At 42.4% G+C, this 19,059-nt stretch overlaps 1 protein-coding gene across 2 annotated transcripts in view; it reads right to left on the reverse strand.

The window, feature by feature from the left end:
- Positions 1-9,362: 9,362 nt before the first annotated feature.
- Positions 9,363-19,059, reverse strand: part of numbl (NUMB like endocytic adaptor protein) — a 65,203-nt gene continuing 55,506 nt past the window's right edge. For both annotated transcript variants that reach the window (XM_080888917.1, XM_080888916.1), the window contains exons 5-9: positions 18,781-18,921; positions 16,496-16,703; positions 16,117-16,386; positions 11,517-11,696; positions 9,363-11,425 (exon numbers count right to left, since the gene is read on the reverse strand). In XM_080888917.1, coding sequence (XP_080745043.1) covers positions 10,287-11,425; positions 11,517-11,696; positions 16,117-16,386; positions 16,496-16,703; positions 18,781-18,921 — 1,938 coding nt within the window. In that variant the 3' untranslated portion in view covers positions 9,363-10,286. The remainder of the gene's footprint in view (positions 11,426-11,516; positions 11,697-16,116; positions 16,387-16,495; positions 16,704-18,780; positions 18,922-19,059) is intronic.

Consider the following 19,059-nt stretch of genomic DNA (forward strand, 5'->3'; position numbering starts at 1 on the left):
GATTTGTGTCTATAAATATGTGAGCGGGAGTAGCTTGACGGCTGACTTTGTTCTGAATGAGCGCGAGCGCACAAGTTGTGAGGCGACGGCGAGCACTGCAACTGGAACGAGTCGCTCTTCTCTTTGACTATCTCTGGTTTTTCCTCAGATAGCATCAGTAGAGAGCGTGCGATGTGGAGGTGGAAAGCAAAGCGATAACACACAGCAGGCTTTGTCCTTTACTGCAGTCAAGTAGAAGTAATCTGCATCCATTCATCTCCATCTTTAACTCCGCTGGCTTTAAAACCGTCATCCCATCCAAACCGACTATAGTGTTGCGTTTCCCCATTTTCATCAGTTCAGGGTGACATTTTGGCTCGATCAGCATTGTGTTCTCACCACCTGTAATTAGTTGTTTGTTTTATTCCTGTTCTGCCAGTATTCACAAAACGTTTTATGAGTAGTGTTGGTTTGTGAGCCAGCTGCTGCTGGAGTCAATCCATCTCCTGTTTTTGTGTAGGGAAAAAAAAAGCTTCATATCGCTAATGAGTGTGGTTCGATTTGGCTCCGCGGTTTAACAGCTCTCTCCTCACAGTAGCAGTAAATTTCTTTGTAGTACACACCGAGTCAGACAAATTGAAATTTTATCTGTCTTCTGTTTGGTAAAATAAGATTATATTCTGTTTTTCCATTTCCATTTAAGATCTCTTTGTAGTTGGGCTTATGGGTCACACACTGCCCACATGAGCTCATCGTGTGTGTGTGTGTGTGTGTGTGTGTGTGTGTGTGTGTTTTGTCTGTTTAAAATCTACTCTCCTCTATTTTGCTCTTATTGATAAGCCTCTGTCCTCAGAGGTATTCTCAGCTTGCTGCTGCTGTGCTTGGCTCTTTTTTTCCCTCCGTGTTCCTTATTGTGAGCCTGGTCGATGCAGCAGTGCAGATTAGATCTTGGCTGCATTCTTTGGTTGTTCATCTTTTTTTCTTTGTGTTCGTCTCTCTTTAGAGGATAATTAGTCTACCCTGAAAATCCTAGATAATTCTGTTTATAGAGTGGCAGGTGACCTTTCCACCCAAACTCTAAACGTGTTAATGTGACAGAAGCAGAGGCTGGGATGTCTGTACAGTCTGTCTCGTTACATAAAGAGTTGCCATTTCTGTAGTTATTGTGCAGAAGTTCTGTGCGAGGAGGTAAAAGTGATAAAGTCTAATATTTGAATCCATATAATGAATGCAGTGCATAAAAACAAAACGTGCATTTGTGTTCCTCTGAAGTCATCCTGCTGCTGTGATTATCTCCTCCATCATCAGTGCAGGTGAGTCATGCACATCCAGGCCATGAATTGACCTCCTGTCTGTTTCACTGATGAGCTGGAACAGTGTGGATTGTGGACACTTCACACTTACTCTTCTTTTTTTATTTGTCAGCACAAAAACATTAATCTTGTACAAGAACGCCTCGTCCCAGATTTAGCTGTTAGCTCATTTCCACCTGCAGTCCCTGGGTGAACAGTCATAACATTAAATGAGCTATAAACTGCAATAACAGAGGTACAAGATACTGATAAATTCATATAATTGAATAAAAACCCTCACGTAATATTAGGTACTCGGAGTATTACATACGATACAAAACGCGTCTTTTCCAAACTTAATTCAAAGCTTTGCTCCAAGTTTGTTGTTTTTTTTTGTTTTGTTTTTTTAAACTAGTGTCTTGTGTTGTCTAGCGTTTCGATTCTTGCTACTGCATCTTTGTTCGCTTTGATACTTTTATCTCTGTTCTCTCCAGAGTGGAAGTGATGTTTTGTTGAGTTCTTCAAAGGACGCGGTCGATTTCTGTGGGTGACCTGTCCTGCGTTGATTTTGAATTCCAATAGTTTCTTTTCAACCTGAAAGCTTTCCACTCTGCTGTACCTGTCCTCATCGCCTCTCCTCTGTTTCTGTTTATTGGCTTTTGTATTCTGGTGTTCATGTTACCTTGGAGTCAACTGCAGTCTCCACAGATGAAATCCAGTCTAAACTAATGGCCCTGCACTGTTGTGTGTGAACAATTCATAGAAAAGGACGCAGCTGGACTAGACTCACTCCTGTTAGTCAGTCAGCAGCTCGCTGTTGTACACATGAAAATGGAGGCAAAGATGTTGCTGTAAAAGACTAAAATACACTTGAATTAATCTTACTGTAAATACACACATATTCCCAAGTAATTTTCTCTCTCTCTCGCTCTCATTCAAGGTCATTTGAAGTTCATTGTCCCTGGTGTTCAATGACACCATCCATACAGTATAGATAGATACAGTAAATCCATGCAGTAGTCCTCATGTCCTTCAAAAACCAATTCCACATTGCACCAGCATGGACACGAGATCTGGAGAGGGATGTCTGTGAATGGATTGTCGATGCCACAGCAAATCAAAGTAAATGACTTTAAAACATGATGGACAAATCTGAGGTATCTGCACAAAATGTGAGTTTTCCGATTTTTGTTTTTTTATTTCTGCCGTTGTGGGTGTGTGTGTATATAGATCATAAGCTCCTTATGGTTTACTTCCCAAGCACACATTTGGTCCTTGGCAAGGCAGTTCTGCTCAAAAACTGACTGGTTCAGTACAAACAGGTTCTGTAGGTGCAAAACACGTGGAAACTTGGGAGAAACACTTTAGTGGTGCTGGTGGTCTCAGCTGAGTGACTGGTTTGCACTGCCCCGTGTATTTGTCCTGGGGGGGTTTTCTCCAAAGCACTGTGGAAAAATCCAAGAGCACTAAGTCTGAACAAGACACTCTGCTGAAAAAGCCACCAGCCTCTTGAGTTTTTATTCTGTCTCAGTGCCAGGTCCTGGATCAGAGCGTGACTGCTGAAACATGTGATGATGCACTTAAAGTGGGTGTTACATGGTTACTATATATGAGTATCCCGAAGTAGGTTTTGTCACGGGAAGGTATGATTTAAAGATATCGAGACTTTTTAAACACTCAGACGATGACTTTTAAATCCACTGTTGTAAAGCCCAAACGGTTTAGGACCGAATGGCGTGATTGCATAGGCCGTGCAGGTGCGTCCATCTCCCCTGCAGCAGCACCGCAGACCATGCCCCGCCACACCAGTATTTTATGAGCAGATTTCCAGTGAATTTTGCACATTAATTATTAATTATAGCCCAATCCGGTGGAGAGGTGTGGTCTTACTTCTCTCTGTCACCTTTTTATCCCTTTGAAGACGTGAGGCTCCATAAATGTCAAAGAGGTAAGTATTATTTCTTAGTTGCAGTGAATAGATAGAAGAAAATAAACTGCAGAAAACCAAACAGAAGAAAGAAGAAGAGAAATACCAATTCAACATAAACCAGTGACACACTCCGGGCCTGATCAACCCTGGCAGGGCCTCCTTAGATGAGGGTGTCTAGTGATAATGGCCGAAACACCCGATGAATCCAAGGTCCACTACTGACGATGTGTCCCAAACTGCTAAAGTTTCTGGGCTGCCTTTCCTTATAACAGCCATCCCGCTTTCTCCATTTAAAGCAATGCATTATCAGGGATTGTAACATCCAGTAATAATGTGGCACAGTGGGAAATGAGTATTGGTAGTTTCCTTCTCTTCAGATTCAAGGTTCTGTTCTTGTGGATACAGATATTTATCAACCATTGTTAATGATATTTCAGCCAGAACTAAAACAGGTAAAAGAAGGTTTAAATTTCGATTTGCAGCTTTCATTTTTAGGGCCTTGGCTGCTTTTATGAGATCCCCCTGCTCTTCTTTTCAAACATGGAAAACCAGTGGAAGCTTAGCATAGCAACATTGAAACCCACTGCACAGAATAGAGCAGGCAATCAATGACTACAGATTTCATTTAGTCAGAGGACTGCCTGAGAGAAGCAGGTGTGCGGGAGATGGGTTCCAAAGCAGCTTGCAGATGCAGCAATTCTAGGCTGTGTAAAGAAGTTTAAAAAGGACATTTTTCGTGAGTTGGACATTTAGATGCATGGGTGGGCGTTGAGATACTGGTATCAGCTGAATTTTAAGCGTTGGCTTTAAAGGCTGTAAAGACATGCACATACATACTTAATCAAAGACATTACAGAGCTCCAACAGAACTGGCATGAGCAAATCTTGTAGCAGCATGAAATAAGTTGTCGGGCCCATGTTGTAATTCCTCGTGTTTTCACAGGAGGGCGCCAGATGAGCATAAATAATGCGGCTGGAGCTTAGTAAATTTTGTATGAGACCACCTACTGGTAAGTGTCCTGAATGAGTCCCAGCAGGGGATTTTACAATGAAGCTGTCCTATTTGGAAGTTAGAAATGTGCATTTTCTCAGCTAGTGAGTTATTCGTGATTTCAAGAAGCTCAGAACTCGACTCCCACTGCTTCACAAACAGAGCTAGATGCTGTAGGGAGATGGATACATGCTCCTCAGTAGAGTCACATGAGAGTGATTTGATCACTATATTATTTGTTATGTCCCCTGCACCTTCATTGGCCTTGCAGTGGCAGTGCATAGGTCTATGGGCTTCATTGTCTGAATTGTCCACACTTTCTCAGGTATGCCCAGGGAGGCATGCATTGTCATCACTCTTTTACTGCTAGACCTCTCATGACTGCTTATTCTTTTCTACTTTAGCCTCTAAAGGTATTTATTCAGTGAAATAAAAGCCTTTTCCCCCCAAGTTGTAGCATTTTACAAAAACAGAAAAGCTCTGCATGGCAAACTTAGAGCAAATAAAATGATATTCAGGGCTCGTGTTGCATGATATCATTTACACAGAAGACATAAATATCAGAGGATTTACTCATATTGACAATCTGTCACCCAAATGATTAAGCTTGTGACTAAGCACTGAGGAGATGGCTCCATTTTAAAGAGTTGTAAACTCCGTCTGCTATAGGCTTATAGGAAATATCAGTATGCACGTGAGCGTGTTTGTGCCTTTTTGTGCGATCAAGTAGCGATAAGAAGGATAAATGAGTGTGTGCATGTAGCATGGATACATTATCCGGTGCAGAGCTGACAGTCCGGCCATGGTCCATTACACAAAAACCATTACCAAGTCTGTGCTTATACAGCTATCAGATGTTGCTATCGCACAGATGCGCAGGTATCACACATACTCAGTCGCATCCTTCCTCACAGGCCCTATTTAATTATATGCACATACACAGTGATGCAAAGGGCTGAAAGAGACAACAACAGCAGTAGAGAGAGAGAGAGAGAGAGAACAAATCTGAAGTGAAACACAATTCACAGAAACGGTCATTCAAACACTGTTACATGATTTGGTTTAATGTAATCTGTTCTGAGTGATCTCACACTGCTGCTAGGTGTGCAACAAATAGGCAGAGAAATGCACACACACACACTTGTCTGACCCACCTTGAGAATCCATTAGGATTATATTGTATTTTCAGCAACCTTAATTTATTTCGGCGCTGTAATGTATACGTATAGGAAGCCTTTTCTGCGGATTCCAGTGGTTTTTCAGATGTTGTGCATTCAGAGTGGATCTTCTGCCTACCTTGGTTGTAACGAGTGGTCACTTAAGCCTTCCAATCACCACAAAGCAGTCTGGCTGTTCTCGTGAATGGACTGGTACTTAAATAGTGCTTTTCTACAATAACGGTGAATTCAAAGTGCTTTTCTTTTGTAATGCCTAGGGCTTTGTCTAATATTCACTTTGAACTTCAGCAGGTCGTCTTGAACATGGCAACGTGCCTAAATGCATTGAGCTTCTGCCATCTGATCGGCTATGTACCTATTAAAGTGAGAGTATATGGACAAACTAGGCGCACTAGCTGATAGCTACTGCTACCAGTGCTAGTGTTGGGTCCATAGGGTGCACAGGTATAACACAAAGACACACACACACCTGCAAATTAACATTAATTCTCAGAGGGGCAACTCTAATTCTTTTAAAACATCCAACAAAGAAACAGAATTGCTGCCTTTGGCAATTCAATGCTGGCCTTACTTTTCAGCCCTGGAGTCCACAAATAACTAAAAGCTAACATCAGTATTCCAAAAAGGCAATGTTTGCCATGTTCGTTATTGTCTTTGTAGAGTGTTGTAATGTATAAACCAAAAGTAAAACTGATAAATAACCCAGATTTAACCCGAGGGAGCACAAATGTCACAGACCACACTGCTACCATGGCTGCAACAATGAAGGCTGTCCTAATTAACAAAGCCTTAGCCTGCTTTTTGAGAACAACTAATAATGGCTTCTTTAACGTTGGCTATTAAATCATTTTGACATGCATGAAACATGATGCACATCCAGAATGACTGGAAGACAAGCTTCACAAGCTACTGAGCACAGCTGATCTGTCCTCTTTTCCTTGTCTGCAGCACAAACTCATCGACTGGTGAGAGTTACTGCAAGCGCTGTGTGTGTGTGTTTGTGTGTGTGCGCGCGCACGCGCGCATTCACTCAGTTTCTCACGGTCCTTAAGAAGAAAAGAGGCCTTGTCTGGTTCCATTAGTGACCTGAGGAGCGGCAGCACTCGGTCCTGGCTGCATGGAGGACAGCGCTTATTAGACAGCAGTTTAGTCACGAGTAGGATGTTTAGTTAGAGAGGAAAGTAACAAAAAAGGAGATTAATGGAAGTATAATAAGGCTATGTGCTGTCAGCTGTTTCAACCTGTCGGCAGCCACATTCCTTTTTGTCCGTCTTTGGGACTAAGTATTATATTACCCTTCAAACCGCTTTCGCTCATGTCTGCCAAACATGAAGCTACAGCCAGAAGTTGCTGCTGACTGTGGTTTGCACAGCACAAAGACGGGCAGGGAAGAGGGAGCCCACCTTTATCCAATGTTCAAAAAGAAAAAAAAATTTTTCTTAAAATTCTTAGTTATCCAGCGGTGAATTCCCACCTTAAAACCAAAAATTCACTTTTTTACGGTTCCTTTTCTCTACAGAGTGGACCTTGCAAGTATCCTTAATATGGCCATCTTGGGCACATAGCTCTGACTATAAACACAAGCTCCACCCACCTGATGTTCAAGCCTGCTTGCAAGGGCCATCCAATCAGAACAAAGCTGGCTTGAAAGCTTCAGTTCATCCATTGTGGTTCAGACGGTGGGACGAACTGAAGGGCAGCATGAAAGCCTCGTGTAAGATAAATATGGATTATTTCAATCTGTGAATTATGCAATGCTGCTGTGTGGAGCTGTAAATGACCATAATCTTTGCTTTAAACAAGCAAGACATAACATTTTATTTAGTTACATATAAAGGTGTTTTTCACTCTTCGTCTGCAGCACTGCACTACCAATCTCCTGACTGTTACATATATAGCCAGCAGATATGAGAGCCGTAATGATCTTCCCAGATAAATGCCGGTGAGGACTATCCAACATGTCAGCATAACTGCTCTAAATCGGCTCGCTTGAAGGGTTTCTACTGTGGTTTAAGAACATCCAGGAAAAGTGTTTAACCCATTTAAATCCAGCTGATGAAAAAGCACAGCAACGAAGCCATCAAGTATGAGCCAGAATGATAATAACAGAAGAAAGAGAACGCAGCTTTGCTTGGGGTTAAGCATAAAAGATCAGCTGAAGGATGGGAAATGTCTGAAAAGAAATGAGTCAAAAAATGGGGTAAAAAGAAAACCACAATCACTACCCAGAAATCACAAGCAGGTGTAATATTATATTACTTTATTTATCTTTTGTACAATGTAATTACAATACAAATATGTTGGTTTAAATACAAAAATTCTGTAAATAAAGATTAAAAATAAACTCCACTGGTTTTGCTTTGTTACCATCACTAAACTATGGTTTTACAATCAAGTTTATGAGGTCATTTAGTTTGCTTTAACGCGGAACACAATTAACCTACATTTACCATTTTTGGGGGGGAGCGTGCAAACAAGAGTTGAGGGCAAAAAACCCCCAAACGATTTTAAACAAAATAAAAGCATCGATCTCATGAGGGAATCGGATTTGTTTTTGTAGAGAGAGGGAGCGGATTGGATTTTTTTTCTGTGGGGAAGATATATCAAGTCATCAGAAAACAAAGGGGTAAAACCTGGGAGGAGCCGAGGTGGTGTAAATTAGGCCAGTGGCATGTAAATTTAGGTTCTCTGAAAAGCCGGCCACAGGAAGAGACCAAACAAGCTAATTAAGCTCTAGGGAGTTAATGAGCAGGAAATCTAATCAGTGGCAGTCCATATATCCAAACACAATTCAGTTCCTAAGGAACATAGCAGGAGCATCTGTGGTCAGATTGTAGTTTAAATAACATAGAGAAGTAACCCATGGAAAAGCCCTTCATTACACAGGCCTGCTTGAACTTTTAGTAAGGTTGCATCTTTTGGACAAACACTGAAGGCTCTGCTGACAGTACTGGAGTTTTAGCTATATAAGGAGTTGCGCACAGTTTGAGAAAAACCTTGTTTATGAGGCTGCAGTTATAATAATAATAAGCAACATTGTTTTCATAAATTCACATGATTAAGAAGTGTTGTTTTCTTGAGGTTTTAAGAGACGAGGAATAGGATGCTGAAATGAAAGCGGCTTGACCTTGAGGAACACAAAGATGGCAGACAGTGCTTGTGTCGTGGGTGATGAATGTGTCTTTGTTCGACGTGTTTTCACGCAAACTGCCTCTTGCTTTTATCTTGGGTTGTTTTGTTTTGTTTTTTTTACGCACATCTGATTTTCCTTCCTTCAGACTTCCTCCATCCCATTCTTTAAAAGGTATACAGTAGCAACATCCTCTCACATACAGCTTATCCTTCATCTTTCCTCTCCGCTGTTTTTTTCCCCCTCTGGTAATCAACTGAATCTTTGTTGTCCCTAATATTTCGACATCAGAAACCCTTCCAGTTTTGTTTTTCTTTTTTTTCAGCCCACACGCCTGAATCGATATCTGCTCGTGTTTCTCTTCTCCTACAGTCCAGAAATCAGTTGTGAGTGTAGCCCTGCTGCGTCACAGCAGTGCAGTAGAGGTGAATACACAATCATACTGTACATGATGAGACTTTACCCTGTGTTTGAACACATAAAAGGACTTCTGAATGTTAGAATGTAGTGCATCTTTTTCCCCCAACCAGTTGCACAGTGTTGCAGAGTTTTACTTTTTTAAATCCACTGAGTTATTAAAGTTCCTTGGGTTTGTCCGGTGAAGATGGAGTCCAAAGGACTGTTGTGCTGTATTGTCCAGAGTGTCTGTGTGCTGGATATCCTGAAGACATTTTTCAAGTCCCAGTGCCCTTTAAATTAGGCATTAGCAACAGAAATGGGCAACAATGCCAAAGTGAAGCCATACAGACTCAGCTGGCCTCGGCAGCAGCAGTGGAGCATATTTATTTGACGGCTAACGGGTGGAAGAAACATGCCGCTATATACACACTTGTCTCACATGTCACATTACTGTATGCCCTGGTTATTTGGTTCCTGTTACATGATTCAGTTTCCCACAGTGCTTACCTTCAACTGTTTACAACCTGCTACCTGTAGTTTTACCTACTCTTTATGATTCAACAAAAATAAATATAGGGGATAGAAATAAAAAAACAACATGCTCCTGAAACACTGCTTTGAGATTTAGATTTTTAAGTACATATAACCTGTTAAAATAAAAAATAAAATACAATAAATAAAATACTTTTGGCCATAAATCTCTACTATTGGTCAGTAACTCCTTTTGGATTCGTAGGGTTGAGTCTCACGTCATTGACTAGTCCTTTCAGGTGTCTGAACTTCTGCTGTGCTTTGCTAAGATCAGCGTCAGTCTGTTCATCGGTCAACAGGTCACTGCTCTGCTTCTCCACGTATCTTGTCACATAACCACATTTGCTAAAGTCTCCACCAAAATCAAGTAAAATTGCCAAGAAACATGGGATTGGAATGCATCTGAGTGGAGTCCCCTTTTCAAAGAAAAAAAGTACTAAACTGCATTTCATCCCCTCAACACTGTACTTGGAGGGGGCACGTGCAGTACATCTGGGGACTTCCAGCAGGTAAATTAAAGCCAGAAGTGAGAAGAGAAAGCATGGAGGAGAGGCAGGTAGCAGGTGGAGTGAAAGGATTTAGTCCATCAAGTCTAGAGAGCTAGAGACCTGATCCTCAGATTACAGTCCAGCAAGCTGCTAAGTTACTCTATGTTTCATTGGAGCATGAAGAAAGCAAGATCATTGTAGGCTCCTATGAGGGCATTCAGCAAGTTGCTAGGCTGCCACAGGTTGGATCCTAGGCTAAATGTAAGGACCTCCATCCCATTCTAAGCAAAGATGCTGGAATTAGTGCCTGGCGTCCCGAGGCTTTAACTCCAGGATGAGTGCTACAGCTTTGGGAGGCCAAGTCTGTCTTAGAGCTCAATCTCAAAAGTCTTTTGCAGATTGTTGGAAAATGGGTTGGCTGTCGCAGCTGATGCCTTGTTCCCAGGCTGCTGAGCTGCTGGTTTTGTCTCCAAGGCTGCCCACTTGGCCTCAAAACGGTCATCCTCTTGGGAATCAACCACCGGAGCTGTTAGCTGGCTGCCCTCTGGCGGCCAGCTGCTACTAGTGCCACAATTTCCACTAGTGCTGGAGGTCCCATTTTGGAGGGCCACTGTGGTGCTGCTGTGCGGTGCAAGGCCATTAATGGCTGTTGATAAAGGTGGAGTGGATGAAAATGGAGGTGTTGAAAAACCTGCAGAGTGGCCAACGGCACTAGGTGGGACTGGATAGGAATGGGCTTGCCCGACTGCTCCAAGCGTCCCCACCTTGGGTCCTCCTCCTCCAGCCGAGCCCATAGTGCTGCCTGTGCCCGACGAGCCTGTGGCAGTGCAGAAGACGTTGGCCACCATTTGCGATGGTGTGATGCCTACCACAGGCACACTGGCATTGGGATAGGTCATACTGCTTGCTAGACCTGGCATGTAGGTCTGCATGGGCACAAAAGCAGGTTGGACAGGCTGACTGGCAAACATTCCCACAGGGGCTGGAGTGTTATCAAAAGCCAAAGGGAACGGTTGCATGGAGCTTGGAAGTGAGCCTGGAGGTCCAGGGAGGGAGGGCTGGATCATGGGGGCTCCAGACATGCTTGGCCCTGACATGGTGGGTATGGACATGGACGGAAGAGACATAGGGGGACCTGAAACTGGAGGTCCAGGTATTAGAGGAACTGATGATATCGACATTGGTGGGAGGGGCATCGGAGCCTGACCTGAAAGAGCAGAGGGGCCGGAAATAAGAGGTTTGGACATGGGCACAGTGGACACTGGGGCAGCTGACATGGCTGCCTGACTGGACATCTGATGACTGGAGATGGAGGGAGGTCCGGGGATGGTGGGGATGGCGGGGCCGGGAGGAGGTGTCTGTTGGGCCTTCACAGCCTTGGAGACCTCCTCCAACCATCTCTCAGCCTCAGATGGCGTGCGTTTGTGGCCACTTTGCATTTGCATCGCCACAGAAACCGGAGGAGGAGAGTGGAGAGGAGCTTCCGCCTGTACCCATGAGGAGGTGGCTAGAAGTGATGGAGTAAAAGTTTTACTTAAACTTGCCCACCACTTGTTATAATTCAAAACTAATATTGATCTATTATAGTCTCATCTTACCTTGCATTGGCGCAGGTGGAGGAGGCAGAACAGGGGGCACGGTGCCGGTTGGCGGGCCATTTGCAGACAAGGAAGGGTTGGAGAAGAGCTCGTCTGATGGTTTGGTGAACGAGGTGTTGATCTGGCAACACAGAGCATTTATACTGCTGTCTCCCTCACCAGGCAATCCCATATCCATCTCTGGTATTAGCAAGATAAGGACACACAAGGGGGAGGTGGGGAAAGAGAGAGAAAGAAATGAGACAAAGAGTAAAGCATGAAAAGAAGAGATGGAATACACAATTGTTGAACAGACCTAGTTAGCATCAAAAGCATAAAACTAGAGCATTTAAATACTTTGATGCTCGCCACTGTTTGACCTAAAAAGCAACAAAATACAAGTTTCTTACATCAACCATGGGTTAAACCACTGACTGCAGATATAAATAGATAAAATTCCTTCCTCATAGTTTCCTGAGCCTCCCTCACAACCTCAGAGAAATGATGCTTGTGTTTTTTCCTCGTCCTTCCTGTTAGAGTTCTTTCACATTGTACTTTCATAATATGAATACATAGACAGATTCAAGAATACAGGAGTGGGATTCAAGTAAAGAGAAATACATGTTTACAACAGATGGGCCCATTGTGTAGCAAATCGCACTGGTGTGCCATTCAAATCCATTCTTCTAATACATGTATATCTCTCTTAACTGTCTGCATTGTATGGCTACAAGCCTTGAATTATACTGGAGGGCGCAGAGGGCGCTGGAGGCATGTGTAAGGTCTCCCTTCAAAGATTTCTCTGTCCTTTGTTCCACAAAGACCAGCCCTGTGATCCCTTTCCCCCCCTGCTCTTGTCAGTGCCTCTCAGAGTTCAGAGGTACTTTAAGCACTTCACATGTGTGCCTATTCTCTGTGTTTTCCTCAGTGCAGTGGCAGGTTCAAGGGCTGGTAGAATAGTAGCTGAAGGCTAAACAGGACAGCTGATTGACCGCATAAATCAATACGCACATTGTACAGGGAGTCACAAGGGAGAAGGCAAGCAGACGAATTGGCTGAGACCATTTAGGTTTTATCTGCGTGTGTGTGTGTGTACCTGTCTATATGTCTATGTGGGGACTAGTTTGTGCCTCCAAGACCACTGAAATGAGGACACTTTGGGAAATTGAGGACCTTTTAGCTGGTCCACTTTTACTTCATGACACGCCTCCAAAAAGCTTTAAAGCTTCAAACAACAACATATCCACCAACCTGGATACGGTAACAGTCACTGGCGAATGGGAAATGGAAATAAAAGGATGGACTATATAGTGAATGAGAGTGGCTGTTGTGGTTTAGTATTCCAGTCATATCAAAAACTCTCTCTCATCTCTTCTAATGACTGTAATCAGCCTTGCTACTGAGCACTCTGATCCTGTGGCACCACAGAGAATGGGTGGGGGGTGGGGGGACTGTGTATTTCTTTTTATGCAACCTGTCTGGGCTAAATCAGTTATGTTTAATTGCCCTTAAAAAAAGCCAAGAGCTCCCAAAGTTGCACAGGCAGCAGCTGTCAGCGTTGTCACTTATCGCAATAATAACAGCACTTCACATAACTGCTTCTTTTTTTCCTTGTCAAGTATTCAGTGGAAGGTAAGCATTAAAATGAAAAAAGCAGGATTACACCTGCTCCACCACGAAAACATGAATGTAAATTCACCTAAGATCTGCGGATGATTTATTCTGTAATATGATTACTCAGACGTGTACAGTCAGGGGTCAGTGATGTCACGCTCAAGCCAAATGGAAAATGTAATAACCCTCCAACAAACAACCATGACGCAAGTGGAATACAGCCCCGTGTGCAGATAGTTTGTAGAGGCAGTAGTCATGTTCTTTGACTTCTTTGGAATAACAAATAATTACTTGGAAATGTGGGGTTTGCAGTACCTTTAAAAAAAAAGATACCATTCCTTCTTGAAGAGTGACATCCCGCCTGATTTTCCTGTGAGTATCTGAGAGGTATTTTGATGCCATGTGTAAATTAAGTGTGGTTAAATCATCTCCAGAAAAATGAAGTGTGAATGAAGTTAGCCTAATATTAGTCTTTAGCATCTACATGTTAATATCATAAATCCTTCTGCTATAAACATAGTTTATTGTCTATTACCACTACAAAATATTTATTTTGTTGCCATTATTTTTTTCAATGTTGTATCCTTAACTGCCTGTGAAACCTCCATCCTGCTACTGATCCATTAGTAAGTATATTAGTAGCTTTAATACTGATTTAAAGAAAACTAATGGTGAAACGAATTCATGGTTATTCCACATCATACAGAGAATAGCTTAAATAGTTAACTTTCTATGTATCCTAAAACATTAGTGTACTTTTGGATCTTCCCCTTTCACACAAAAGCTCTAAATTAGACACCTTTGTTACTATAATTGGTGCACTTTCAGTAATGGTGCAGTCAGTCTAACAATTAAAAAGGTGGTGCTTAACATGCTGCTCAGCTAATAGGAGACAAAGCAACAGATAAATCAGGGCTCTAGAGTGCGACCAATTTGGTCGCAAATGCGACCAAATTTCTCCATGGTGCGACTAATAAAAAATACTTGGTTGCACCGGTGCGACCAAGTAAAAAAAATACTTGGTCGCACCGGTGCAACCAAGTATTTTCTCGGAAAAAAAGTTTCAGCAACCCTGAAAGTCTCCGTGTGTTCAACAACAGGCACACATTATGCCCATGTCGTGTTCTAAACCAATCAGAGATACTCAGAGGCGGGGACCTCTGTGATTGGCCGTGGTCCAGATATTCCTGCAGACCTACTTGTGTTTACGTTTGAAAGTGCGGGCAGATAGAGAAGGGTGAGTAGCCCAGGTCAGAAGTGTATGAAGTTGGTATTGAGAAAATATGAAAAGAACAATTGATAACTTTTTCGTTAAGTTAAGGCCTGATCAGTCCAAAATTCTGAGCCAGCGCTCTGACACGGAGCCATCAACCTCTCCGTTTTTGTCAAACACTGGTCCGGAGACGGCATCAGAAAATGAGCCACATACGATCGACTCCCAGCCGGAGTCCACTGAAAGTAAAAGTGAGAAAATGTATAGATTTCGAATCGAGTGGCTTGACCAGTTTCCCTGGCTAAGATACAGCCAAGCTGACAATATGATGCACTGCATTTATTGTCGCGAGTGTGGAAAGACCATGGCCGGCAACACAGCATTTGTCACTGGTGCTAATACGTTTCGAATTGAAACGCTGAAAAAGCATACAGCATCGAGAAGACACATTATATGCCGCGATAAATGCTCTGCCAAAATGTCCCCGCTCCCCACTGCCTTTCAGCGGCAGGCAGGAGTAAACAGGTCATCGGAGGAGGCCGAGATGATCATTAAGTTTAACATCGCCTACAATATTGCAAAAGAAGAAGTTCCGTTTACTAAGTTCAAGTCAGAAATAACTCTTCACAGGAAAAATGGCTTGGACATAAACCCCACATACAGCAATGATGTTGCGTGCGCCCAGTTTATAGGCGTAATCGCTGACACACTGAAAAAAAAGACGTCAGTGGAAATTGCGAACAGTACATACATGGCCTTCCTGATCGATGGAGACACAGACATCGCCACAAAAGAATGTGTCATTGTGTACGCTCGTATCTTGCAAAAAGGAAGACCAGCGAATATACTGATTGGACACATTGAGGTCCAGCATGCCCATGCCCAAGGTAAGCCATGTCATGTCACGTAGCCTATGTATATGATTAATAATATTACGTCGTGTTACTGAATTAACCATATCTAGCATGTTCTTATCATTGAAAATTAAACATAGCAATAATACATGAATATAGAAACTCAAACTGAAAAAGACTGCATTGTAAACTCTTGATCTGATAAGTAAATGGTATTTTTTTTTAATTTGTTTAGGAATTTATGCTGCCTCAAAGAAAGCATTTGCTGCTCTTGGGGACCAGTGCAGTAACTGGTTGGATAAAATCATTGCTATGGGGGCTGATGGAGCTGCTGTTAATTTGGGCAGCAAAGGGGGTGTCAAGTTAATCATTTTGAAAGGTTGTTAGTTAATCATTTACAAATCAAAAAAAACGTGAACATGTAAAACTGCGGTGTTAAGTAATGCAGTTTAAAAATTTGGGTACGCCTAACTTTTGTGCTGGTGCGCCTAAATTTTATTTTTAGGCGCACCAGTGCAACCATGGCAAAAAGTTAGTCTAGAGCCCTGTAAATGATGGCCATCACTGAATGTCATCTAAATTAATGATATGTCAGCATGAAAAATATAGTTTGTGTGACTGCGGAACAATCATTTTGATTACCAAATTACACATCCAACACACATTTAGACATTTCTAAACCTACTAACCTATCAAAACACGTGCTACCTTCTCATAGTCTTTATTATTCAGTCACTAAAACCAAATTTATTATTATGACGAAAGTGTGAATTGGGCACAGATATAAACTCATGCTTCGAAGGAACAGCGCTGTAGTTTTTGTCGCCCTACCCCACATTCCAATGTTGTGAACTTCAGCCTCTATCAAAACAGGACTGGGGTCAGGAGGTCAGCAGATGTCAACATTTGTCAGTATAACATCAAAAACGTTTCCACTCACCAGGGTTCTTGGTCTCGAAATCTGTCTTGCGTTGTAGTGTGGATGGCAGATCATTGAGACGGAGTGACAGCTGCCTCTTGAAGGGAGAATTCTTCTGACTGAGGGCCGGAAATCCTCGGAATGAGCCTTGACGCACCAGCTGTTCAATGGGCGCGTGGCGGCGGGGGATGGCATGAGGCCCGCCTGGTTCTGGTCGCTCCATAGGGGAGGCCGCACCCTCGGGTGGGGAGGCGGTGCCAGGTGGAAGGGCCGGCATGATAGAGGGCTGGTCTGGAAGAAGAAGGGATTACGATAATTACTGCTGTTCAGGACAGTTTTTATGTAAATATCATGGTGCTATTGTTGCCTATGCAGCTAAAAAAGAAAAAAAAACTTCTACCTTTCCTTTTCTCTTGCAGCTTGTCCTCTCGCTCACTACTGCTGCCCTGCTGGCTGCAGGAGGAATTGGCGCGGAAGGAGCCCTCTCGCACAAACGAGGTGCGACTAGCATCAAACGAAGCCGTCACACCACACTCCTTCTCTCTGCGCTGCTTCCTCTCCAGGCAAGCAGCAAAGGCACAACCCACTGCATGGCTCAGTCTCTCCCCCTGATGCAAAAACAAATAGAGAGGGGGGAAAAACAGCATTAAAACACATTTGCACACTTTCCCTTGTCCCAAAACATCATGATTTATCATATATATTTTGAAATGCCTTTTTCTGTATTTGTGCATAATAGAGTTTCTTTAGGATTGCAAAGAAACTTTTATATCAGTAAAAGTCAAAGTAAGTTATCCCTCTGAAAGCAAATCATTTCAGAGGGCATTTTACACTGAGCCATTAATATTTTCCATCCCTGGTACACTGGCTGCTTGTCTTAGCTTCTTTCTTATACAAAGACAGCCACGGCAATTACAGAACAGAGAGTCCAGTTTAAGATGAGCACACAGTTATGGATATTGTATGGTGGAAATGGAGAGAGACACAAATGGGCAGATAACTCCACTGGCTTCTATCTAATCCCTTCTCCTAATCCCCCAGGTCTGTGCTGCGTCCTCTTCCATCCACATTAATAATCCAACTCGCCGTCTAACTTGATGAAACCACTGTGGGGTTTAGAACCACATTATACTATGCCAGCACTCGTTCTATCGCAGATGTCTTTAAATTTCAGTCGGCTTATCCCAAGGTCATTCCAGTGACACTATTTTAGCGACAGGTAGAGAAAATTCATAAACAATCATTTAATTGGCTACAGCTGTATTTTGAGACACCTGTCACAGAGTGGGTTGTGTTTATGTTTACCTTTTTGACAGTGATAGGTTTGTAGCTTAAACCTATTCGCTGGAACGTTCAAGATAATTTAATTACACAGCAAAGCAAGACACGAGTAGGCAAAGTTCTTTATGTTTCTCGTGCACGGGAGAGAACTGGACAAACGCCTTTCCTTCGCTCGACCCCAGTTGCTCTCATCTACTCCCCCGTAACACTGCTCTTTTATTGAGGTACATGAATATACATAGGTTCATTAACATATGACGTCTACATACAAACAAAGAGTACCTTGCTTGTGCGTTGTGTAAGTATGTGTGTGTGTGGTCAGAGTGTGACCCCATAAATGACTTCCCTAAACCTGCTGATCTGGAAGTCCAGCAGTTCATCTAAACAAAAGGCACTTAGACTAAAACAGATATAGCTTTGTTTATCCTACCATAAAACAATAAGAGAAGGTACAACCTCTCCCATGCTCCCAGGATGTTGGTGTGAATGCCAGAACATTCTGGAATGCACACAAAGTCTTTGCAGACTAATAAGGATCACACATCCTATCACTACACAATCGACTACACACCTCTAAGCATATATGGTTAAATATTTCTAAGCATAAATGACAATAAACAATACAAATCTAACAGACAGATTGCAATGCGTGTTAATATATGAAAAACAACTGAAGATGTATTTTCAGTAAAATGTCTGTTTATTTTTATTCGGTGATTTGTTATTTTAAAAAAAAGAGCTACGAAAAACCCCTCCAGACATTTTAACAACGTAAATAAATTAAATTTAGAACTGGGATCCAAGTATCTTGTGTGACTTAATGCTGTATGTCTACATAAGAAAATGGAAACATCCAAAGCACTCATGTAGCCATCTATAGACATTACCTGATGGGGGATACATGCTTCCTAACAAATATCCATACAATATACATACAGATGGCACCTTTACCTAATTCAGCAGTGGAGTTATCCAGCTGTGTATGTCCAGACCCGATTCTCTTGACAAAATCCAGAGTGCGTAAATGGCTTTATGATATAGATGAGTCTTATTTTTGTTTAAACCAAACTTTACCAAACACTATTTCACATAAGTGGAAAATATCTGGCATTTTTAGACAGCAGAGATCAAAATTATATTGAAAAACTAAACTTGCACTGTGCCCGTTACTACCTGTTGTTGATACAAGTTGCTGAATTATTATGGTCCCTTGTTGCCACTGCTAATCTCTTCCTGTTTTTAAGCCCCTTTAAAATACTGAAAGTAAACCTCAAGATCTATTTTTTTTAGGAGGGGGGGGGGGCACAAATGAAAGAATTGTTTGCACTGATATATATAAAAGCTAGAGCAACACAGACATTTTTCCGTATAAATCCTAAAGGGTATCTGGAAGTGTCTACTCACCGAGTCTTTCAGAGCCATGAAGCAGTGGCACATCCATCGTCTTGTAGTCCCATCTCTGCAGATGTAGGAGAAGGCCTTGTCATAGTTACGGTCCGGAGCGCAGAATGAAACCTTCTCTATGGTCTGGTCCACGATGAGGTCCTGAGAGAGGCAGGCAAAGGAAATTAGACAGAGTAAGAGGAGATTATTGCATTTGACTGTGCTCGTATTACACTAAAGCCAACTGAATTGTTCCAGCAGGTAGAAGGGTCTCAAACTAACTGCAGCTTAATTGAAGAA

The sequence above is a fragment of the Rhamphochromis sp. 'chilingali' genome (assembly GCF_963969265.1).
Source record: "Rhamphochromis sp. 'chilingali' genome assembly, chromosome: 8".
NCBI lineage: Eukaryota > Metazoa > Chordata > Actinopteri > Cichliformes > Cichlidae > Rhamphochromis > Rhamphochromis sp. 'chilingali'.